The 23,051-nt window shown below is 49.9% G+C and overlaps 11 protein-coding genes across 11 annotated transcripts; 5 read left to right on the forward strand and 6 right to left on the reverse strand.

The window, feature by feature from the left end:
- Positions 1-78: 78 nt before the first annotated feature.
- Positions 79-1,232, reverse strand: N7516_009977 (glycoside hydrolase family 16 protein; the record flags this gene model as incomplete). The annotated part of the gene is made up of 2 exons (XM_057222696.1): positions 79-379; positions 433-1,232. 2 exons carry the CDS (start codon positions 1,230-1,232, stop codon positions 79-81), a joined length of 1,101 nt encoding a protein of 366 aa, XP_057069917.1.
- A 1,783-nt stretch (positions 1,233-3,015) lies between these two features.
- N7516_009978 (uncharacterized protein) lies at positions 3,016-3,525 on the reverse strand (the record flags this gene model as incomplete). The annotated part of the gene is made up of 2 exons (XM_057222697.1): positions 3,016-3,375; positions 3,523-3,525. 2 exons carry the CDS (start codon positions 3,523-3,525, stop codon positions 3,016-3,018), a joined length of 363 nt encoding a protein of 120 aa, XP_057069918.1.
- Positions 3,526-4,095: 570 nt separating this feature from the next.
- Positions 4,096-4,428, forward strand: N7516_009979 (uncharacterized protein; the record flags this gene model as incomplete). The annotated part of the gene is made up of 2 exons (XM_057222698.1): positions 4,096-4,155; positions 4,285-4,428. The coding sequence occupies 2 exons, from the start codon at positions 4,096-4,098 to the stop codon at positions 4,426-4,428; spliced, it is 204 nt and encodes a 67-aa protein (XP_057069919.1).
- Positions 4,429-5,196: 768 nt separating this feature from the next.
- On the reverse strand, positions 5,197-9,765 carry smc4 (condensin subunit SMC4; the record flags this gene model as incomplete). The annotated part of the gene is made up of 4 exons (XM_057222699.1): positions 5,197-5,299; positions 5,353-5,430; positions 5,485-6,237; positions 6,292-9,765. 4 exons carry the CDS (start codon positions 9,763-9,765, stop codon positions 5,207-5,209), a joined length of 4,398 nt encoding a protein of 1,465 aa, XP_057069920.1. The 3' UTR covers positions 5,197-5,206.
- Positions 9,766-10,004: 239 nt separating this feature from the next.
- On the forward strand, positions 10,005-11,065 carry N7516_009981 (ELYS family protein). Its single transcript, XM_057222700.1, has 3 exons — positions 10,005-10,168; positions 10,226-10,455; positions 10,513-11,065. The coding sequence occupies exons 1-3, from the start codon at positions 10,009-10,011 to the stop codon at positions 11,050-11,052; spliced, it is 930 nt and encodes a 309-aa protein (XP_057069921.1). The 5' UTR covers positions 10,005-10,008; the 3' UTR covers positions 11,053-11,065.
- Positions 11,066-11,624: 559 nt separating this feature from the next.
- Positions 11,625-13,663, forward strand: N7516_009982 (FG-nucleoporin nup42; the record flags this gene model as incomplete). Its single annotated transcript, XM_057222701.1, has 4 exons — positions 11,625-11,670; positions 11,720-11,803; positions 12,095-12,122; positions 12,175-13,663. The coding sequence occupies 4 exons, from the start codon at positions 11,625-11,627 to the stop codon at positions 13,661-13,663; spliced, it is 1,647 nt and encodes a 548-aa protein (XP_057069922.1).
- Positions 13,664-13,922: 259 nt separating this feature from the next.
- Positions 13,923-14,816, reverse strand: S10a (40S ribosomal protein uS10). Its single transcript, XM_057222702.1, has 4 exons — positions 14,732-14,816; positions 14,613-14,670; positions 14,255-14,478; positions 13,923-14,173 (listed from the first exon to the last, which is right to left on the reverse strand). The coding sequence occupies exons 2-4, from the start codon at positions 14,652-14,654 to the stop codon at positions 14,089-14,091; spliced, it is 351 nt and encodes a 116-aa protein (XP_057069923.1). The 5' UTR covers positions 14,655-14,670; positions 14,732-14,816; the 3' UTR covers positions 13,923-14,088.
- A 246-nt stretch (positions 14,817-15,062) lies between these two features.
- Positions 15,063-17,183, forward strand: N7516_009984 (ASCC2 family CUE domain-containing protein; the record flags this gene model as incomplete). The annotated part of the gene is made up of 1 exon (XM_057222703.1): positions 15,063-17,183. The coding sequence occupies one exon, from the start codon at positions 15,063-15,065 to the stop codon at positions 17,181-17,183; it is 2,121 nt and encodes a 706-aa protein (XP_057069924.1).
- A 270-nt stretch (positions 17,184-17,453) lies between these two features.
- N7516_009985 (fatty acid desaturase) lies at positions 17,454-19,179 on the reverse strand (the record flags this gene model as incomplete). The annotated part of the gene is made up of 2 exons (XM_057222704.1): positions 17,454-18,912; positions 18,977-19,179. The coding sequence occupies 2 exons, from the start codon at positions 19,177-19,179 to the stop codon at positions 17,454-17,456; spliced, it is 1,662 nt and encodes a 553-aa protein (XP_057069925.1).
- A 296-nt stretch (positions 19,180-19,475) lies between these two features.
- N7516_009986 (phosphoribomutase PRM15) lies at positions 19,476-21,736 on the forward strand (the record flags this gene model as incomplete). Its single annotated transcript, XM_057222705.1, has 10 exons — positions 19,476-19,481; positions 19,535-19,579; positions 19,633-19,711; positions 19,768-20,087; positions 20,140-20,158; positions 20,209-20,218; positions 20,271-20,451; positions 20,503-20,792; positions 20,846-21,522; positions 21,576-21,736. The coding sequence occupies 10 exons, from the start codon at positions 19,476-19,478 to the stop codon at positions 21,734-21,736; spliced, it is 1,788 nt and encodes a 595-aa protein (XP_057069926.1).
- Positions 21,737-22,193: 457 nt separating this feature from the next.
- On the reverse strand, positions 22,194-23,000 carry N7516_009987 (uncharacterized protein; the record flags this gene model as incomplete). The annotated part of the gene is made up of 1 exon (XM_057222706.1): positions 22,194-23,000. One exon carries the CDS (start codon positions 22,998-23,000, stop codon positions 22,194-22,196), a length of 807 nt encoding a protein of 268 aa, XP_057069927.1.
- Positions 23,001-23,051: the final 51 nt, after the last annotated feature.

Here is a 23,051-nt window from a genome sequence, read left to right on the forward strand (position 1 = left end):
AAGAATCACAGAACTGTTCATTATAGAGGTCCAAAAGCAAGTCCGTGGGGTTACTAGTGTCTGTACTTGACAAGTCGGCTAGTTGCTAACCTGCTGGTAACCACCATTCTGCTTCCACTCACTCTGCCTCCAGTCCTTCTGGAAGGTCTGCATCTCATCACGGTTAAGAGGAACCGGGTTGTTACCCAACGCGTTCTCGAGACGGCCCTTGCGGCGCTGGCGTAGGCAGAAGAATAGGAAGGCTCCGATACAAAGAGCACCAGCGGCAGCGGCACCAACGTAGACTCCAATGTGGGCTCCCTCACCGAGATCATCCCATTTCTCTGACAGGGACTTCTCCGGTGGCTTGTTTAGTTCATCCAGTACAGTCGAGTTTCCACTGTTACGTCGCATCAGTGATATCCTGGGTGAATATAATCTGGGCGCACTTACTCCTCCACTTTGATGCTCTGCCAGGAACCCGAGTGGTCTCCGTAGCTGTACTCCTTGCCAGAGTGGAAATCCTCAACGCGAAGCTTGCCAAGGGTCATACTAAAGGGGGCAGTATCCCAGTCGACAAGGCCACCAGCCCAGTCGATAGTACCCTGTGCCGCCTTTTTCTGACCAGCAGGCCAGAGACTGAATTGGACACGGCAGGGGGTCTGAGGGTAGTTTTCGCCGAACAAGGTTGACTCCTCGGAGTACTTCAGTTCGCGAACCATCTCGCCGTCAATCCACCACTCCAGTTTATCCTGGTCCCAGTACGTGGTGTAGTTGTGAAACTCGGTGTCTGCGTTCGTGACATGGTGCTTTCCGCCGCGATCGAAGGTGGTATCGTTACCCTTGCCAAAGAAGTTGGACTGCACTTCACTAGTGTTGTATCCCACCCACTCCCAATCGATCTCATCCAGATCGTCGGACTCCAAGACCACACTGCTGACCAGGCCTGCGCCCTTGGCCATCTTGACATGAGCTTCGACGACACCGAAGAAGATATAAAAGTTGGACTGTAGAAGAGTGGACTCTCCCTCCTTAGAGAGGGTAAACTTGGCTCCATCGTCATCGTATTCGTAGGTTCCGGTGGCCATCTTCCAGATCTTCTCGTCCAAGGTCGTGTTGAAGTTCCATGTGTGTTCGGTGCCAAGGGCTGGATCCGGAGGGCATGACTTCTCAGTTGGGTCACAGTCGGTCGAGGTTTGAGCCGTGGCGTAGCTAGCCAAAGCTGCCAGAGCGGCAATGCGAGAGAAAAACATGGCACGCTGATCTGTATGAACGATTGCTCAAGGTGCTGCTGTTGAACCCGTCTAAAAATAAAAGAATGGACTCGAGACTACTCGAGATTCAATAAAGAGTGGATGTGCGAGAGCACGGTAATGAGTGGAAGGCAGTCTGCCAGCAGCAATATCCTAAGAGTGTGTTGAAGAAGGAAACATCAAGAAAACGGGGGGAAATCAGCCACGAAGGTCCAATTTAGGCGCAGAGTGGACTTGCATTATGGGCTAGTGGTGTTTTGGGCCCTCATTATTTTTCTGTGCACCGTTGTACTCCATCGAGAGCGTAAGGGGAAACCTGCAGAAATTATGGTCGAATTTGCTAGCCAATCTGGGTTAGAGGGTTCCGTTTTGGTGCAGGTCACTAACCCAATTGAGCCATCCCCCAGGGGCCTTGTGCGCAAGGCTTAGCCCCTTTGGGTTCGCCCAGTTTTTTTTCTGCTAAAACTACTTTTAGGTGGGTGGTTCTGATTGGTTACCACTTACCCACCGATTGGATGATCGCCAAGAACTCTGATAAGGATCGAACAGCTTGCCAGGTACAACATACGGAGTACAACATATACTCCTCCACACTGAACAACAGTTTCATATCTGAGACCCAATACTATATTTTATTCTTCATCTTATCTAAAGACATCCCTTGACTCAAATCCAGGATAAGACTGGTTGTTTAGTGCATATCTAGAGACCATTCGAGGGAGAAGCACGTCTGCAATGAAGATCAGAGCCACGGGGTAATAACTCCAAGATTCCACTCCGTCTAGACCATCATGCATGTACCCCTTAAACACAACAATTTCAAAATTATAACCAGGCAACCATAACGAGTTCCTCCAGTTCCTTGAACCCTACCAAGCTACTTTGTAAATTCTTTGGGGACACTCCGCTCAGGGGTTCTAAAGAACAAAGCCACCAAGATGCCAAGTCCACCCCCCCCCAAGTCAATGAGTGGAGATGTCAAACCCAAGTTTTTCTTCTTTTTTCTCTTTTTTCTCTTTCTCTTCTTCCCCCTGTGGGCCATTTCCCCTGTCTTACCTGCCTGCACGCCCACTCATCAATGCGCTTTCCCATTTAGCGAACGATGTTAGCTTAATAAACCATACTTCTCTGCCCTCTTATTCGTCAAAAACAAACGAAATAACGGGTGCGGCGTTCTCGTGCGATCGCCCTTGGGTGGACTCGACTTTCCGGCTCGGAGTTCTATTATGGGGTGACTTCGGTAATTCTGATTCTGATCGATCGAACGCCACTGCTCCGTACGGAGTACCCGGTGGTGACACACAGCCAAGTCCTGCTGGACTAGGCCAAGGAATGCAGTCCCTCGCCACTCAGGTACCCGTCAGCAAGTTGTCCAACTGGATTATATAGATATCCAGCCACATGTGCAGTGTGCATGTCAAGGGCTCAACCAGATTGTTCTTAACCATGCGGTGTGATCCAAACTCAGGGGGCGGTGGCGTCCGGATCTGGTTCTCAGTTCAAAACAAGGAAGCATCACACGCACAGACCAGGTAATTCATTTTCAAGAATTATTTCTCATCAAATCATAAAAGCTCGCTGTCATTTGTGTGTCATGTCTCATAATTACTTGGCTCCGTCAAAAACATATCCACCCCTAGCTCACACCCATTTCCTCGAGAAATTATGAACCCAAAAATAGCAAACGCCTGTGCCAATTGATATGTCCGAGACCAATGGCCCAAAAGACCCATCAACCCACTCCAGTCATTTTACATGTCTTATATATAATCCCCACCATGATTCACGGCTCTGTCATATAAACCTTAGCCGGCCGACGCAAATCATCGCGATCCCTATATCGGCGCGCGCTGCGTACACTGGTCGGCTTCTCGACATAATCGATGTACGTCCCGGATGGACGACGACGCTGTCGCCGTCCACGGCTACTCGTGCTGCTGCGAGTAATTGGAGGCCGGTAGCCGACTTCAGATGTATCGCCGCTCAACGCTCCGGGAAGTCGGCATATCCGCCACAGCCAGAGGATGAGGAGGGTCCCTGCGATCGAGCCGATGACGATACCTGCAATTCCCCCGCCGCTGATTGTGCTTGGGCAGTTAGCGCCGCTTGACTGCCGGGGCTCGAGGATGGAATTTATAGGAGCCTGGGGAAGTGGAAGTATTAGCTTTTATGAGTTCAAGGTAGAGTATGCGGTATGCGATCCGTGGTTCTTTGTGCGGCCCGCGTGGGTGTTTCTCGGTGAGCCACGGAAGATAGCTTCAGCAGCATCCAAGGAAATAAATACACTTACCATAATTGCAGGGTGTCAATGCTTTTGATCTGATATCGGGGAATTGATTTTCTCAGTCTCTATGCAGAATGTAACAGTGGGTCTCGATGCGATCTTGAACCCCAACACCCAAAAAGAAGTGTTGGTATAGATAGATAATCGAGACAAATTCACCCACACAACAGATGACAAAAGATGGAAAGCGTCAGGTCTTATTATATCAAAAACCAGAATCCAGTCTCACAATTCCCCTCTCGATTGCGCACTCCAACCTCCTCTCATCCCGCTTCTGACGTCAAAGGGACGCCAATCTTGGCGACCTGAGGCGGCCTGAGAGAGCAGCGATCTACCCTTTCGCACAGCACAAACTTGGAATTTAGTTCAAATAACCCTTGTCTAGTGTCATTATTGGCTGCTTACTTTCATTGTCCTCGTAATTCCAAGTTGGATTCTATTAATTGAGGATATTGTGCCGACTATGCGGAGTACATACCAAGCTTGCAGAAAACCTACATGCATTTGCCGCATGTCACAAACATGAAAAGTCTTGTTAACATGATCGGCGAGGCATAGATGCAACGGGCGACTCGGGCCATGTGGTGGATAAATGCCCAGAAGACGCCCGAGAGACTAAATGAGTTTACCTTTGTAGTAGTATGTTTGGATGTGGTGATCGCAGGTAATAAGTTTGGGGTTCAGCTTGAACAGACTCAAGCGTGAAACATTATCCAGTCTTCTCTAATAAATCTAAAAGACCAAATTATTTTAACACTCTACACATAGTACCCGCTCTCCAAGCCAGTCGTGGAGATGCGCAATGTCTTATTTCCATTGCTTGTCATGTTGGGATCCCGAAACCACGACGACGATAATAAGAACTTACACAGCATGCGTAACGGTGGAATGGGTCCCGATAAATTACCATAAATGGTGACAGCGTCGCTGTTTCCGGGGATTCCGTACTTCGTAAGTGACATCCTTTGAAATTGTGCATCTAAATGAGTTGTTAGCAAGGGTTTACATAATAGAGAAGATATTGTGGTTGTGGTTGTATTTGTAAATATAAGATTGATCGACAAGGGTCTGTGGAAATGCTATGTTTGACGACTTGCTAGGGGATTCTAGAGCTTGTTTGGACATGGAAGTCCCAAGATTGGCAGCACTAAGCAAGTAGGGGGGAACTTGGATGACGATCTATGCGGACAAACAAAAAGAAGGCAAAAGGCCTGCCTTGTAGTTCGGCTTTCGGCTATAAACTAAGCCTTACATAGGCCGTGCTCCTTTTATGCATAGCTGAAACCTGAGTTCCAAAACCTCGCCCCTTGGTCTACATATTGTGCTATCTCAGCTTGTTAGGTAGGGATTTACCATGACAATTTCTCGGATAAAATGCGGCCAATGTTATGGCTAGTCTGGTGTCATCCTATATCACGGCGACTTGTATTGAATGCACCGGAGGTAGGTATAAGTAGGTTGTTTGGTTTATGTGATTACCAATCCAGTGATATAACACCAATAAAGAAGGGAAATATAGTTATATGTAAACATGACTCAAGTTCTCATTCCTAAAGTGCACGAGCATGATTGAATGAAAGATGTCCAAAACTCCCCGACCCATGATATCATTGAAAACAGCAGCATACAACCCTACTCATTCAGGTAAGAGCCTGAAAGTCAAGAACCACAACACGATCATTTTCAGTCATTATCGCGTAATATAATCCCGGTTCTCGATCGTCACACTCTTGGTCATGTGGTTGACCTTATAGACACCCACAAGTCGGGCAGCAAGCTCGAACTAGAGAACATGTTAGCTATGTCAACTTGGAAGCGAAAATCAACGGCACTTACCATATTGTTTCTCAACGAAATGACAATGAATTGGGCATTCTTTGTTCGCTCCTTGATGTACGAGGCGACAATGGAAACCTTAAAAAAGGAAGTTAGCACACGTGTCCGTCAAGTCATATAAGACCAACTTACGTTTCGGAAATCCAAGGCGGCATCAATCTCGTCCATGACATAGAGCGGCGTAGGCTTGTAGTGGTGAAGAGCGAAGACCAGCGCCAAACTGGATAGAGTCTTCTCTCCACCAGACAGGTTACCAATGTTCTTCCAGCTCTTCTTGGGAGGCATGACCGAGAACAAGATTCCCTCCGAGAAGGGGTCCAACGAGTCAACGAGCTCCAACTCGGCGTTACCGCCCATGGTGATCATCTGGTACATTTCTTTGAGGCGCAAGGAGATAATACCAAATCCTTCCATGAACCCATTCAAGCGAGAGGATCGAAGGCCGTCCAGGCGTGCCTTGGCACCGTCTCGTGACGTCAAAGCGGTGGTTAGATCCGCCGAGCGCGACTCGTGCTCGGCGACTCGACGACGGTACTCCTCAATAACTGACAAATCGATAGAGGCATTTTGAACCTTCTCCTCCAAAGCAGCAATGACGGCTTTTAGAGAATCTTTATTCATAGCCTCTAGCTCATCCTTGGTGTACATCTGAAGCTCTGTAGGCTCTTGCTCTTCGCCGATATCGCTGATGTTCTGGACAGTCAGCTTTGAAAGCTTCTCCTCCCAGTAACGACTGCGCTTTTGGTTCTCGGCCAAGGCCTTCTGGTTCTCTTCCAGTTTATTGCGCATCTCGATCTCAGCAGCTCTCGTCTCATTGAGCTCGGCCACCTTTGCGTCAAGCTCATCCTTCATGGCCTTCAGCTCGCCCTTCTTAGATTCCAAAGCCTAAGGATGGTCAGCATGTAAATTCAGTATACTCGAGGATCTTGGAAAAGTTACCTCCTGGGCTTCGTCAGCCTTCTGTCTCCAGTCGGCAGATTCATTGGTCTGGTTGGCAACATCTTCTTCTAGTGTCTCCAACTCGTCGGTGATCTGAGCAATCTCCTTCTCTGAAACATCGCGGGCTTTGGTGTGCTTCTTGATGAGTTTTTCGTTCTTGGACTGCTGCCCCTCCGCGTTTGAAATCTCCTCGGCAAGCATGCCAATCTGCTCTTTCAAGCCATCCACCTTCGCCTTTTGGCCGCGAAGGCGAACACCACCGACCTCCATGATCGTGCTCTGCAAAGTCTGGATCTCTTCCTCGATGCCGCTCTTCTCGTCGTTAAGTTTAGCGATCTCCTTTTGGGCTTTTGCTATCTGTTTCTCGAGAGCAGCAATTTGGCCTTCGTCCGAATCAGAGGGCTGGTGCTGTGCGCCCAGCTCCTTTACGCGTCGCTGGGCGTCAGCAAGACTGCGCTTGGTGCTGTCGATCTCGATCATAATCTTTTGGATCTTAGTCTCCAAGCGTGGGATTTCCTCTGATCTTTCCTTCATCTGAGCCTCCACATGACGCTGCTTCTCCTGGAAAGCCTGGAATTTCCTTTCCAGATCCTCGAGGTCTGACTCCAAGCGAGACACCTGCTCCTTTGTGGTGTCTGCGACTTGCTTTGAGGACATACCGCCTCGGGCGACACGGGTGCCACCACCGCTCATTGTTCCTGACACATCGATCAACTGGCCATCTTCCGTCACCACTCGCCAACGACGAGCACCATAGGCAATTCGATTCGCTTGCTCCAAGTCCTTCGCAACCAATGTGTTTTGCATCACGCTGTAGAAAGCTGGGGCAAACATGGGATCCTTCGGCTTGACGAGATCAAAGAGACGAGGAACGCTTTCAGGTGTGTAGATTGATGTCATATCACGACGGGGGAGGCGGTCAAGAAGAATGAAGTTCGCTCGTCCAAGGTTGTTCTTGCGCAAATAGTCGATGCATTGTTGGCCGACTTCGACGGTTTCCACCACCATGTTGTCGAGAGCAGGACAAGCTGTAGAAATGGCGACATCATACTTCTCGTCAATTGTTCCCAGGTTACCAAGTCGGCCATGGAAACCATCGATCCGGCCAGACTCCTTGAGACGCATCAACCCAGTCAAGACACTTCCGCGGTTTTGTGTGCTTGCAAGACTGACTCGTGCCTCGTCTGCTTTCTGGCGGGCGCTTGAGACATGCGAACGAACCTCGGGCTCACGGCCGGCGTATTTCTTCAAGTCATGTTTGAGTCTCTCTACTTCAGACTCCAAGGTCTCTTTCTGGGCCTGTCGCTCTTCGAGATCGTTTTGCTTGGCTTGCAGACTTTCTTCGATTGTAACAACCTTGCCCTGTGCCTCTTCGAGGAGGACAGCACCAGCATTACCACGCTCGCGCAAGATATCCAGCTCACTCTGAGCAACTGCCACTGCGGACTGTTTCTCGTTGATTTTCGCATTCCATGGCTCTAGTGACTTCTGCTTCTCGGCAATCTGATCAGATAGGCCTTGCGTCTTGCCTTTGAGCCCCTCACGAATCGAGTTCAGTTCCTTTTCTTCTGTCACCATCTCCTTCTCGAATTGAGTCGTTTCGGCGGTCTTCTTCTCAATGTCGTAGGTAAACTTCTCGACCAAGCTTTGGCATTCAGAAGCAGCAAGACGGCTGGTCTGCATGGCTTTCTCTAGCTTCTTTTGTTTGCCGAGCAAGAATTTCTTCTTCTCCTCAAACTTAACAGACTCCTTGTCGTACTTGGCCATCTCCTTGAGCAAACTTTGAGTTTCCTTCTCTATCGACTCATAATGGCGAACCCCCTTTTTGTAGGCTTTTTCGAGCTCTTTGATGCCGGATTCATTTCCCTCGTGTTTCTCGAGTTCCATGTTCAGCAGCTCCTGCATTTGGAGAATGGCTTCTTCAGTAACACGAACATTATCAGCGCACTCATCAATGTAGATCTGATAGAGGGCTGATTGTTTCTGTGCCAATTCGTTCTCCTCACGGATGTAAGCCAGAGCTTTGTCTTTCTTATCCACCAAGGCCGCCTTCTCCTTCTCCACGTGCTGAACACGGTTGTTCTTTTCCACGCATACATCGTTGAGACCTTCCAGCTCGGTTGCCGCTTCATCGATAGGTGTCTTGTACTTGGAGGTTCCGATAATATCTTCCAAATATTCCAAGAGGCCTTCGTCGTGTTCGTTGGAGGCTTTTGGCTTCATTTGAGCGATCGACTCAACCTCACCCTGCAAAATCAAAAATCGCTTGTGATCAAGATCAATCCCACGATCACGGAGGAAGGCCGTCACAGCGGTGAAATTGGTCTCCTTTTTGTTCATGTAGTATTTGCTGGTGTTATTCTTGAACGCTCGTCGCGATACAATTAGTTGGGAATCTGGGACCACTTCCTGGCCACCATCGGGCAAATCGAGGACTTGTGAGAAATGAACCTCGACTTCACAGAAGGCAAGATTGGGGTACTGAGCAGAGTTATGGATCAGCGCGGAGATTTTGCCCTGTCGCATCTTGCTGGCGCGGAAGCCAAACACGAATAGGAGCGAGTCAATCACGTTGGACTTCCCGGAGCCGTTCGGTCCAACGACAGACGAAAATGAGGCGTGGAATGGACCAACAATCTGCTGGCCGGCGTAACTCTTGAAGTTTGTCAGAATAAGGTTCTCAATAATCATTCGGGGCTTAGGCGCAGCAGGCTCCTCTAGCGCTTGAGGGGCCTGCGTTCTGGACTTGGCCACAATGTCCATTGGCCTCTCCAAGACTGTCGAGTTCGGGTTTATAATGGAAATCTGAGATTTGGGCTCTTCCAATTGTTTCGATGGCGACTGATTCACAGCGGATTCGGTGAAGTCGGACAAAGGTGGCACGCTTGCTCGGTGCGCTCTTTCTTGAGGCTCTGGCGATTGGGATGGCTCTGGAGTTGGAAGTGAGCCCTGGGCCGGCTTGGGTGTGATTGAGCCGTGACTCTTGCGGGGATGAGCCATACTTTTTCTTTTCAACGCCGCTTTACTAGAAGGAGATTCAGGATCGCCTTCCATTGACGCCATACTAACGCCATTGTCATTCTCGTCATTCTCGTCATTCTCGTCATTCTCTTCGTCGACGTCCATCGCATCAGTATCCATCGCGTCCGTATCCATCGCGTCCGTATCCATCGCGTCCGTATCCATTGCATCGGTGTCCATCGCATCGGAATCATCTGTTGTCGCTTCTTGGGTCTTGCTAGCAGCGCGCACAGTAGAAGGCGTCACAGGGTCTAGTGTCATTCTTTTGCTTGATCCCCTCTTTGCTTTCTTAGGGACTGGGGTGTAATCCTCCTCCACCTCATCATCGTCATCGTGCGCATCGGGTGTTGGTGTCACATTTCCGGGGTCCTCCGATTCAGATGTATCCTCAACGACATAACTCCGGCGGGGAGCAGAGCGGCGCGAGGCCCTGCCCTTAATGACTGAAGCCATGTTGTGCAGATCAGTGGGATGTCTGCTGCATGGAGAGGGGCGATAGTATTTTGACGGAGGTTTTGTCGGTTGAAAGTGGGTTGTTTACCTCGTGCCCAAACGGGTAAAGTTCCCGCCGTTCTGCCACAACAAGCCCTTCACCGCCATGTCCCGCTGTAACTTACCGTACGGTAATTACTCCTCCGCGGAGCTTCATGAAGATCAGCTTGGGAATTGTCACTTAACCTATCACTTCCCCCCAGTATGCCCAGCATGGCTCCATGGGAGAGTTTCGACCAAGTCTTCTCATTTAATAAGAAATATTCATATGAATCAAAGGTTTTTGACCAGATTCTCTCCAGTCGGCGCTCGTTGGACCAGCTCTTTGCCGATCGACTTTTGGGACTCCTCGGCATCCAAGGAGGTATTGTGCCTTGAAGCTCTGCACTTGAAGCCTCATGCTAATCAACCACTTCTCTAGTGACCAAGATCTATCCTCCCAAGTCCAATTCAGATCTCCGAACACTGTTCAATCACATCGTTTCTTCGGAACTCGATATCCATCACAAACAGTCCTTGATATATTACATCCTTAAGGACTGTCGCACTGCGCCAGAAGCTTCGTCTCAGTTTGCGCAACAATGCCACCTCCCAGAAAAGTACCGTTTCTTCATTGAAGGTCTTTGGCATTTGGATCGACTCGATTTCAGAGTGAGTTGTAAACTATCTTTTCAGGCGGCCATCTTCTAACAATTACATGGTTAATAGCGAGCCGTCGAGTATCTTGCTGAACCCTCACTGATTCCTACCTTCCCGGATGAGATCCTCTACGTCCTCACCCTCACGAAACTTCCCAAACATGATGACAGCCTCGCAATCGCATACTACCTCACTGCAGCCCCTCCTCTTGCAAGCGCAAAGATCCGCAAGGCTTTCTTCGACACACTCGCACGATCCAATGTCACGGAGGCTTTCTACTTCACGCGCAAGTACGACGATACTCTCCGTCAGAGCTTTTTTGAACAGTTGGTGGAATTCGTTCACAGGGCTACCCCTGGTCAAACCAGAAGCAGACGTGCGATGGAACTCGTCGGTCTTCCGCTCGACGAGGATGAGGAACTGTGGTTTGAACGTGTCTTACTGCAGGGCAATGCCAGTACCCTTCCTGGAGCTAAGGATACTGTGATGATGCGACGCCTTGCAACTGGGCGAACTGGTGCACTCAACCCGGAGCTTGAATCCTTGGGTGGCAAGAAGGTTGATGGGTTGAATTGGGATGACCTTCGGGGGAGCATACGACACATGTAGATGATATACCCAACGAGTGATCCATACAGGATTCAATGTTTATTGATTACTCAAAATTGAAGTAGCAATCAGATCTAATAATGGTTTTAATGGTTTAAAATAATCTTGTAAAAGTGTTCTATTAATCTATCAAATACAACATGGTAGACTTGGCTAGCTTGCCGCGCCGATATATATAACTCTTTGTGGATCAGATTACATCCACTATGTAGACCGGACCGAGCAAATGAAGACCTAAGTCTCAAATACCGTTTAATGTCATCTCGAAGCAAAGGGCAAAGTGATAAAAATCCAATCTTATACTCTTGAATATTAAAGAACTGTGCTATACAACAGTCAACAGTGCTGGGATCACTTTGCAGGTGTTCCGATAAGATACGGACCAAATCCGTGAAAAGTCCCAACCACAGGAGTTCCTTATTTCTCTCTTCGCGACAACCAACCCTATTTTTGCTTTTCTCTCAAATTGCTTGATCAGATATCGAAAGGACGCATATTTATTGGATAGAGGTCATCAAGATACAGGCTTTGCATTGAAGGGGAGCAGTTGAGCAAACACCAAAACCGCGAAGATGGTGGTATGCAGCTTTTTTCAGCAGGGTCGCTGCAAGTTCGGAGGTATGAGTCCCTCGAGTATAGACAAATCAAGTCGCTAATGTATTTTCAGATCGCTGCAAGTTCGAGCATCCTGGCAAACCTACTGCTGGTCCATCGGGGAATCGATTCGGTGCCTTATCCGGAGGGTTTGGAGGTACGTTCGATTGAATTGTTTTGATTCACCTCGGCTCAATCTGGAGAGCCCATTTATTTATTATATGTCTATTGTATCTTGAGACTAAATGTTCGATCTCTATGTTCATTTGTTCCCCCTCAATCTCTTTCTCCTGCTTCTACCCTCTTCCCCATTCTGGTTTTACCCCAATCTACTTCAAATGTCGAGGCGCAAGAGATATTTCCCTGCCCAAAGCCATGATAAATCCCATGAATCACGCACCCTTTCGGGCTAGCCTTTTTTCAAAGCCTAACAGCAAGTTTACGACAGGTCAAACCCAGGCTCAACAAGCAGCTGAGTAAGTCACATTCCCAGCGCCTTGAGTGCTTTCAAAACTGACAAAAAGATAGCCCAGCAGTGAAGCCCAGCGAGATCAAGACAGACTTGACAGCAGGCCAGGGACGTCCTGAATGGATTTTTTCCGCATACGCGCCCCACAAAGATGTTGCACGCCAGCTGTTCGGTGGTGCCCACCGCGAGCGCAGCATGGAAGAGATGCGCCTGCGCCACTATGAATTAGCAGCGGCTGGCAACCTGAACGAAGCGGTCCAAGAAGCCTCAGCTCTATGGCAAGAGTGTGTGCAGCAGATGGATATCTCACTAAATGATCTGAATGGTGCTGTCAAATATGTCGTTGATGGCAGGAATGAACATCCCAATCGACTTGACATCATTCAGGGCAAGACCGAGACTAGTATGAGCCAAGCTCCAGCGCCATTTGGCCAACCCTCTCCATTTGGCCAGCAAAATGCCGCCCCTGCTCCTGCACCTGGAGCATTCGGCGCCCCTTCCTCGACCTTTGGCCAGGCTTCAGGACTTGGTCAGGCAGCTGGATTCGGTAGACCTTCAGCACCGGCACAGCCGTCTGGCATGGGCCAGTCTACGGCCTTTGGACAGACTTCTGCCTTGGGTGGCTCCGCCTTCGGCCAAACCTCCACACTGGGAGGACAGTCTGCATTCAACAAAACACCATTCGGCCAGCCAGCTCCTTCTCAGCCAGGAGTGAACCCGAGTCCATTCGGTAAGCCGGCAGTCCCAGGAGGTGCCCCATTCGGTGCTCCATCTGGTGTTTCTCCATTCACCCAACTAGCTCAGAACCAGCCTGCTGCTGGTGGGTTTGGCCAAAGCGCTGGACAAACTGCTCCGTCGCCGTTCGGTCAAACCGCTGCACAACCTGCCCCGTCGCCATTTGGCCAGCCAGCTGCCAACCCGAACCCATTCGGTCAACCACCACCCCCAGTAGGTGTCTCACCATTCGGTCAGCCCTCAGCCCCAGCAGGCGCCTCACCATTCGGTCAGCCTTCAGCTCCGACAGCCGCCGCCCCATTCGGTACTCCGTCCACCGCTTCTCCCTTCACACAAGTATCCCAGAACCAGCCTGCTGCCGGTGGGTTTGGCCAGCCAGCTCCACAACCTGGCCCGTCTCCCTTCGGCCAGCCTGCAGTCCAAGGCGTGTCGGTGCAGACTACCAACGCCGGCCCGCGTGCATACATCAAAATCGACAATCCTCAAGACCTCAACCCCCTTCCACAACTGGAGGGTGAAACTCGACATAACCCATCCACCAAACAGCTAGTAATGTGGAAGGGCCGTCCGGTGAAGTATATCAACGAGCACCCGTGCTATCTTCACCCACAAGACAACAAAACATTTGTCCGAATAAGCTTCCCTAACGGGCCCCCTGATCCAGCTAGTCTGAAAGACGCACACGGCAAGCCTGAGGAATACTCCCCAGAAGTCACTGAGGCATATCAATTTTTCCTTCAAAATGGTTACTTCAAGGATGGCAACATTCCTGCAGTACCTCCTAAGCAGGAGTGGCTCAGTTTCGACTTTTAACCCCCAAAGCTGAGCTTGCATCTATTTGTCTTTGTCTTCTTCATTTCGTTTATTATTTTACCACACATCTCATGGGTTGAGAGGATGTGCATATCGTTTTCACACAACAAGCAACATGTTCCAGCCGTGCGGAACATGGGCAATGGCGCTTAGGAGCTCAACAATACTCAAGTTACGAATGTAGCAATTGCAAGTGCTTGATCTTCACTGTTAATGAACCAATTTACGGTCTACAAACCCACTACTGAAAGTATGTTGTGTTTCAAGATGTTTCCATTTTTTTATTTTAAAATTTTCAGGTACGAACGGAATCCCCCGCAGCGCGAAACAAGTCATGCGGGCCAGAACTAGCTCCAAAGTCGCGTTGTGCACTCCAAATTGGCCAGTCCACGATTCCTCCCTGAGGCAAGCCCAGCCTAGCGCATTTATGCGGCAATGGTGACCTCAACCTCAACACCGGCCTCGATGTTGATGATGATCTGCTTGACGGTCTCGGTGGGGGCGAGGAGACTAAGATAGAATGTTAGCAACTGCATCTGCTAGGTGCTGCGACGATAGTGCCGCAATTCAATAGGGTAGGCAAAAACTTACTCGATGAGACGCTTGTGGATGCGCATCTCGAACTTGTCCCAGGTCTTGGAACCCTCACCGTTGGGGGTCTTACGGGTGGAGATCTGGAGGGTCTTGGTGGGCAGACGGACGGGGCCCTTGACCTGGAGGGACTTGGAGCGAGCACGGTCGATCAGCTCCTGGCAGACCTTCTCGAGGGAAGCAACCTTGCGGGAGGTGAGGGTGATGCGGATCTTGTGGACCTTCTGTAGAGCGGAAGAGAAGCAATTAGTACGTAGCTTTCATTGGCAAGGTCCATGGACATATCGCACAAAGCGACAGCGACAGCGAGGTGCAATAGCGATGTTCGACAGTGACCATTGGATCAGGGACAACGTACAGGGCCCTCGCCGAAATCCTTCTCGGGCTTCTGGAAAGACATCTTGAATATGTATGGACTGGAACGGGTTAGTAATTCGATTCGGGAATTTTAAGAGCAGGAAAAATGGGAGCGCGCACAATTTAAAAGGCGATTGCCGTCAAGACCTGAACTACTAGGCTCGGTAAAGTGATGATGGCTGTTGAGGTGATGTGGATCGAGAATTCCACATCCAAAAAGTTCAGTGCGAAAGTCTTGGCGCTTCGGTTATCGCACGCTAAACCCCTTTAGGTCCCCTCTGATTGGTTGCTTATGTCATCACTTGAAGAGGACATGAGACCGCCGAGTGATGGCATTCAAGATGATAATCATGAGCTGACGGGTGGTTGCGTGTTTTTTCTTTTGTTCTTGCTTTTCTCTCCTTTCACATTCTTCCTATCTTCCCAGTCATAATCACCTTAGTTCGCCCCGATGGCGGAATTACCGCCGCTGGCTCCAGTGCCCTCCCCCGCAGTGCGGAGGACAATCCCATCAAATGACTGGGAAGCTTGTCTAGATGCATGGATGGCCCTGTTGGGGATCCGCTTGAATACATCGGATCAGCAATTTAAGGTTGCAGCTGCTGAAGATACATCAATACCGCCATTCCTGGCATCTTACTATCAATACACGGCGGCGGGGGATTCCACTCTACAAAGTGGACCTAAAGCTCGACAGCTTCGGAAGTTTTGCTTTCTGGCGATAAGAAGATACGTACTCGATCTCTCCAACCCACCAGACGGAATTCTGGACTGGAGACTTCTTGGAAATCTATGTTGCTGTTACCCTTCAAGCGCGGCCTTGAAGACGTTACTATCCAGTGCCTGGAATCTGCACCAGGGCAAGATCACTTCCAGTATCGAGAGAGCAAAAGCCATTGTGATTAAGAACCTCTCTTCCACAAACTCATCTTCAAATCCAGAAGTCATTTCTGACATCCGTCGTCTGACCATCCTTGCTTCAGTGCTGCCAGCATGTGGCCAGGAGCTGATGGCTGGTTCTGATTTCTTGGACACGATATCGGAAGCCTACCAGTCAAAAGGTGCCCGGGAGGAGTTTCGTAAGATTCTCGTTGCTAACATCTACGTCGGGCTCGTCTCCTTATTGAAGGAGCCCGTCAATTTGTCTTCGTTATTGGATCAACTGTTCAGCCTGAAAGCCGCTGCCCGAGTGGGAGTACCAAAAATGAAGAAGGAAGCCACTTTACTCTCAGATTTAATCTGCAGCTCGGACTTGCTTATTCGGCTGGGGAAGTATCTGAGCATTCAGCCCCAGAAACGGGGGCAAGACCTCCTTGCCACCTTGCGCACCTATCAGGTAGAATCAAATTCACTACACCATCGGTATCAAAGGCGCAAGAAGGTAGACAAAGGAAAAGAGGTGTCCTCGGACCCGATCGTTTCAGGAGAGCTTCACGCACACAAGATGTCACTTGTTACTCAAGTACAAGACCTCTTCCCTGATCTTGGCTCGGCCTTTGTTGTACGGCTACTGGACGTCTACAGCGACAACCCCGAGACTATCGTCGCCCACCTTCTCGACGACTCACTCCCCCTAGAGCTCCAGTCTCTAGACCGATCCGAGCAACTGCCTCCCCCAGCAGAACCTCACCACAGCCATCTCCCAGTCCAACCAACACCACCCGCCATGCCATCACCAACGTTCGAGCCACTCCCAACCCGCAAAAACGTCTTTGACAAAGACGTGGACATCGCCGAACTGAGCCGTTCCGGCGAAGCACAAGGCAAACTCCACTTCGGCCGCGTCGACGCAGACCAAACAGCCGACACAATCCTCGCAGACCACAGCAAACACGCCGCAAACAAAGCAGCAATTCTCTCCGCGCTAGCAACCTTCGACTCAGACGACGACGAGCGTGACGATACCTACGACACAGCCGACGTAGGCGGCGCCATCGACGGAGCCACAGGTGGCGCAGACGGCGAAGCCGATGCAGCCGAGCGCAACCGCCGGGCAGCAGATATCGAAACAGTGCTCTTCCGAACCTACAAGTCTAATCCGGGGCTTTTCGCCCGCGACTCAGCGACCCGTCGCTCTCAGCCGCGCGCGTCGTTGAAACGCGAAGTCGAAATGACCGATGAGGCTATCGAGGGCTGGGCTGTCATGCTAACGCGTGATCCTAAGCGTCTCGCTAAACTTGAAGACCGGCTGGCTATGGACGCTGGCGGGTTGGCTGGTGCTGGGCCACTTAACCAGCCTGAGTTGCGTTCCACATCTTACAGGAGGCCGCAGCCTCGTGAGGATGGGGAGGGTTCTGATGAGGGCGAGTCTTCTGGTCATGGTGGTTCGCGGGGTGGTAGAGGAGGCGGTGGACGTGGTGGACGAGCACGGGGTGGCGGCGGTCGTGGTCGCGGTGGCCGTGGTGGTGGTGGTGGTGGTGGTGGTCCTCCGTCTGGCGGCCAGGGACAGCCGGATAAGGATAGTGCGGCGTCACGGCAGAGGAAGGAAGAGAATAAGGGTAGTCGGGCCAACCACAACCGTCGACAGCAGCACGCGAAGAAGATGGCGCGTGGCGGTGGGTTACCTGGCTAAGCATACGAAGAGATGAAGATGGTTTACATGGATGCATTGCGGCATAAGAGCTTTGGCCATTCTTTATCTTGGATATCTGATAGTGGCCATGGATGTAATTTACATAAAAATTCGTTGGACTTCTATAACAAGAGCCACAACGCATCAAAACAGAACGCATTCAAGTGATTCATTAATATACCTCAACACATATAATGCGGTATAGGCAGTCGTGATAACATGTTTAGACAGGAAACTCATACTTGGCCAGCAAGGAACTGACACTTCACATCAGTGGTGGTGAACACCACCCTCGGCAATGGACTTGCGGCACTCCTCCATAAGGCGGACCTGTTTCGCGACTTCACCCAGCCGGCTGATAACCTCCTTGTTGCCATCATAGAACGTGAAGATGGCATAGGGGATACCAGTATCACGACAGAACTCTATGACGAACTTCTGCGTCCGACGCAGGTTGTGGCGCGGGATCCGCGGGTAGAGATGGTGAATGGCCTGGAATTGCAATCCACCGTGGAAGAAATCCAGCCATGTCGGACAGTCGACGTCCATAGTGGTACGGAGCATCTTCTGCGCGAATGACTCACCAACACCCAGGTCGGCGGTCGACATAGCGAAGTGGGATAAAGTGATTTGGACGTGTAGCGGGGAGGAGACGATGTGTGAGACGAGAAGGAAGATGATACGGCTGCTTGCATCGGGAAGCGTCTTGTACATCACACCGTAGCCAAACCAGGTCCAAAAGAAGACCTGACCGACAAGCTCAAACCAAACATGCCACCAAGCTGGGCCCCTTCTAGGAGCTTGGCCCTTTAGCAGATACTCCCAACTCAAGGCATAGAGGTTGAACCGAGCTAGCATCATAATAGGGTAGTAAGAGTAATTCTGGAATTTGAGTAAAAATCGAGCCGGGGCATCGAAGGTCATGATGCGATCGTAATAGGTACTCCGAAGGCTCGTGAGGAAGCGATGCGAGATAGCGAAGAATGGGATATGCTCGATATCCGGGTCATGCTCTGGCTCATTAGTCACGATATGGTGAACGTTGTGGCTTCGTTTCCACCATCCGAGACTCAATCCTCCGAGATAGTCTGCGATGAACATTCCAATGAGAGTATCCACATGGAAATTGTGTGTAATGCCCATATGACCAGCATCATGGGCGGTAAACACAAGCTGATGCCAGAAACAGCCGAGGAAGAATGCCGAGGTCGCCCACCATCCCATGCGGAGGAAGGTATAGGAAAGACCTGCAAAAAGTGTGTACCGACAGCATTCAACGAAGTAACAAGAGTAGTTGCAGTCGTAAAGGCCCTCAGCCTTGATACGCTCGTTCAGTTCGCGATATTTTCGTTTGATCTCTTCCTGACTTGCGGTATCCAATGAAGGGTATTTGGCAGTGTCGAAGACAATTTCCTCCCGAGTTCTCGCATCCAAGAAGGCAGGCTTGGCCTGGGGTTGGTCAGCCAAAGCGGTCCCGGTGGATTTCCGTTGACGAACTGTGGATTTCGAGTCGATCGCATCGAATATCGGCGAGGGAGGAACTGATCCGTCTTGACTAGAGCTACTGCAGATTTCTGGAGTTGTTGAGTCCTCATCACTCGAGCACGCGTCTTCGGTATAGGCGCGGAACTTGCCGCCCTGGATCGGGGGTAGGAAGTTAATCCATATTCCTTCGATACGTCCAATCTGGTACGAGCGCATACGCTGGCGGGCTTCTTCAGAGTGTAGTCTGCATAAGATGAGTTTCAATTAGACTGATTAGAGGGTGTGGTGTTTGTCGTTCCAGAACATACGCGTTGATCTCATCTGTCGCATCCCTGCCCACCATGTGCTTGATTGGCTTCTCCCCTCCGGGGTGATATCTGATGAAAGGGTCTACACTGAGGACACGATCCTCGAAGATGATGACATGCTTGCCCTCCGCAATGAGGCCTTCGATATATCGTCGAGTCAAGAGGGCGTCCTTCCGGGACGGCCGGGATGCGGTCTTCTCCATGGTATGAGGTGCGGTGAGAGGGTGGATGTGCGTAGGGTCCGGTAACAACGCAGGATTACAGTGACATTGCCGGGTGTCGAACTAAGCAACTCGAAAGTGCAAGATGCAAGATGCAAATAAACAAAAGAAACAAGAATGAGACTCAAGAAACAGGCAGAACTTGAAACGTTGGCAAGGGCTATGGGGCGGAGGTGGATAACAGCGGGGACCGATCAGCCCGTGCGATTGTCCGCGTCCACCTTTCCCATTACCAACATACCCCCAGGCATATTGTACATTTTTTGTACATTTTTGATATGGCAGTGAGTCTCAATTATAAATTGATCTCTAACAAATTATTCTAATTGTTCTATAGCTATCGATTTTCTCCTTGACTGAGCAATGGCTTCAATGGGACCAGGTCAATATGATTTATGTCTCATGTTGTGGCATGATGCTGACTCGGAGATATAGGATCCTGTCACCCGCGTGGAAATAGAGCAACTACGGGACTCTAATGCCACCGAGGAGTTGGAAAAGCGCCTTCGGAATCGTATGTCCTTTCCAAATGCCTTTCTCGGTACGTATTTAATCTGTGTATACATTTAGGTATTGAGTTTGGGACAGCTGGTCTACGAGGCCGCATGGCCGCGGGGTTCTCCTGCATGAACTCTTTGATTGTCATACAAGCCTCACAGGGGCTGGCCAAGTTTATTCGAGACAAGCGTTCTGACATTGCTTCAAATGGCGTGGTTATTGGCCACGATGCGCGTCACAATTCTGCGAAATTCGCTGCACTCGCTGCTAACGCTTTCATCGCCCAACGTATTCCTGTCTGGTTCTTCAATGAGGAAGGGCCCACACCGATGGTAGCGTTCGGTGTGAATTATTTCGGTGCCGCAGCAGGTATTATGGTGACGGCGAGCCACGTAGGTCTACCCTGAAACTACTTTTATAGATGTATGGCTAATCGACTCGAAGAATCCACCCCAGGATAATGGTATGCTACTGAATTCTGATATTGTACAATGAGTGCTAACTGTTTCATAGGCTACAAAGTGTAAGAACCCTGGACGAATATCATGGAGAGTGCTGACAAAATCTGCTCGTAGCTACTCGAGCAATGGTGCTCAGATCAACCGACCTGAGGATGGAGAAATAGCACAGTCAATTCAAGAGAACCTTGAGCCATGGCCGACAGCATGGGCCGAGCTACAGCCGGGCGAATTCCTGCGCTCGGACTCCTACCAGAAATTGCTGCCTCACTACAGCAGCCAAGTGGCAAAGTTCACGGTACGTTGCGGGCTATGTTTCAAGGAGCTCAATCTAATGAGTTTGCTATAGAAATCTACGGTGACCGATTGGCAACCTCCAAGACCGTTTGCTTATACACCTCTGCACGGCGTGGGAGGATTGGTTCTTCCAACCTTGTGCCGCTCACTTGAAATCAACGAATTCTCTTCCGTTGCTGCCCAAGAAAAGCCCGATCCTGACTTTCCCACTGTGAAGTTCCCCAACCCGGAAGAGGCTGGAGCTTTGGATCTTGCTATCGAGACTGCCGACCAAGAAGGAAAGACCTTGATCATCGCAAATGACCCCGATGCCGACCGCTTCGCCGTAGCGGAGAAAGTGGAGTAAGCCTTATTTTCCGACTGCCGTGGATTGAGCCTGACTAATGTGTTTCCAGTGGGAAATGGCATACTTTGACTGGAAACCACGTCGGTGTACTTTTGGCGTCTCATATTTTGGATTCGTTCGACGCTAGCAAAGATTGGTCCCACATCGCGGTGTTAACTACAACAGTCTCGAGCGGGATGCTCGGAAAGATGGCAGCTGCAAAGGGAATTCACTTCGCGGAGACTCTAACAGGGTTCAAGTGGATGGCAAATGTTGCCCGGGACTTGGAGAAAGAGGGAAAGACAGTTCATTTTGCATACGAGGAGGCACTGGGATACATGTTCCCATCTGTGTGTTATGACAAAGACGGCATTACAGCAGCTACAGTCTTCCTTGCAGCGGAGGCGAAATGGAGAGCGCAGGGATTGACTGCATATGCCAAGCTGCAGCAACTGTTTGGCGAATTCGGCCATCATGAGACCTTGAACAACTATTTCCGATCACCAAATCCCCAGCTGACTGCAACATTGTTCCAGGGCATTCGAGGCAGTTCAGGTCTCGCAAATATGCAATTTGGTCCCTTCAAGATTCTGCGATGGAGAGATTTAACCGAGGGCTACGACTCCAGTACCCCTGATAATAAGCCGGACCTACCTCAAGATCCAACCAGCCAGATGATTACGCTGTGGCTGGATGGTGGGGTTCGCTTCACATTCCGAGGTTCGGGGACAGAGCCCAAGGTCAAGTGTAAGTTTTCCTAGTCTCTTTTGAGCCAATCGGTTACTGACATATGGATATAGTTTATATCGAGAGCTGTGGAGACTCTCGCGAAGACGCCGTCAAAGCAGTCTGCGATGCATTCCTGACTATTCGGGAAGAATGGGTACAGCGCTTTACACCTTCGATGACATACAGCAAGCAGCTTTCTACATCGTCTGGTAATATTCTGAACGTTGAATGAAGACGCGCATTGGATCGAGGTAGGAATGTGTGTCTAAAGTAGCTCCACTGCAAGGTTACTAGTGATTATTGAGATTGCAGATTAACATTGCACATGTTCGCACCTTCCTGGATAGTCACCTGTTCTACTTATGATCTATCGAAGTGTGATGAAGCAACTCTACGACTCTCCACCTTCCTGGGGTCTATGTAATGAACCGGTTTGAAGGTACATGATGTTACTTGCATTAGTATCAGCTCATGCGTATGTAGAGTTCAGTTTCAGATGTGACTCTCCGAGACAAGACGCATGTAGCAAACAGTGTAATGCACACCCGTAACCTGCCAGTCATTCAAGAGTACATATCAGCCAATTATTGGTTATTGATCTTACATTCCCCAAAATTCCAAAAGCAGACCACAGCATCAAACAAACCTATCGAAATAGGCTTGTGGCAAACTAATTCAGACTTCATACTTCAGAATTGAAACTGGTCAACCTCCCCCAAAAGCCACAACTGTATTTCTAGTAGCGCAGCGAGATCATTCATCGGCAACGCCGCCTTAGCCCTCTCATCATGCCACCCATGCGTTCGTTTAACGAGGCTCAAATCATGGCCACGAGGCCGAGCGGAGTCAAAATCGATAATGACAGGGGTGTCACCTTGGAACATGATGTTGCACGGATTGATGTCATTGTGGACGATACCCAATCCATGCAGATGTTTCAGGCCCCGTGCAATTCCCTCCATCCAACGGTCGACCTCGCCTCGGTCAGCCTGGTGCCTCTCGTATGCAAAGTCTATCTTATTGCGTCTGGCAGAGTTCACTCTGGCCATAAGCGTTTCATCGTACTTTGTGAAATATATTCCTCTGATTGAGCCATCGTCGACGACAGCGCAGCCGTGGTATTGGGCAATATTAGGATGCGGATTTTTCTTCAGCAATTCGCAGGTTTTCACTTCTTCAATCCAGGTTTCTCGGATGAGGGCTGGGTATTGGGGACTGTAGGGTGAAAGGCTTGGCTTTTTCAGATACCAGGTCGAACAATCCGAGGGCTTTTCTGCCTTGGTGAATTTGTCCGAGAACTCCGGGAAAATGAGAGCCCCTTGGATTTTGTTGGTGCTGAATAAGTCGCCAAACTGAATATCTTCTTTCGATGTATATCGCTTTCGGGAGTATGCTCTGTAGATTGAGCCGGACATTTCGTAGACTATGATGGTCTTTTGGAATGCGAAGTCATCTGCGTGACCTCCAAAGTCTTCGGAATATTCGAGAACGTACATTATGAAGGAGGCCGCGCATTAAACAGGAGGGAAAAATAAAAAAGCAAGGCG

Source organism: Penicillium verrucosum, assembly GCF_028828655.1.
Source record: "Penicillium verrucosum strain IBT 35672 chromosome Unknown utg000004l_segment0_segment0, whole genome shotgun sequence".
Taxonomy (NCBI): domain Eukaryota; kingdom Fungi; phylum Ascomycota; class Eurotiomycetes; order Eurotiales; family Aspergillaceae; genus Penicillium; species Penicillium verrucosum.

Excerpts from the sequence above, each read along its gene's own strand:
- N7516_009981 (XM_057222700.1), top strand. The coding sequence starts at position 10,009 with ATGCCCAGCATGGCTCCATGGGAGAGTTTCGACCAAGTCTTCTCATTT. Across the intron at positions 10,169-10,225 it reads ACTCCTCGGCATCCAAGGAG|TGACCAAGATCTATCCTCCC; the intron begins GTATTGTGCCTT and ends CCACTTCTCTAG. Across the intron at positions 10,456-10,512 it reads TGGATCGACTCGATTTCAGA|CGAGCCGTCGAGTATCTTGC; the intron begins GTGAGTTGTAAA and ends CATGGTTAATAG.
- S10a (XM_057222702.1), bottom strand. The coding sequence starts at position 14,654 with ATGTCTTTCCAGAAGCCCGAGAAGGATTTCGGCGAGGGCCCT. Across the intron at positions 14,479-14,612 it reads AGGATTTCGGCGAGGGCCCT|AAGGTCCACAAGATCCGCAT; the intron begins GTACGTTGTCCC and ends TCCGCTCTACAG. Across the intron at positions 14,174-14,254 it reads ATCCACAAGCGTCTCATCGA|TCTCCTCGCCCCCACCGAGA; the intron begins GTAAGTTTTTGC and ends ATTCTATCTTAG.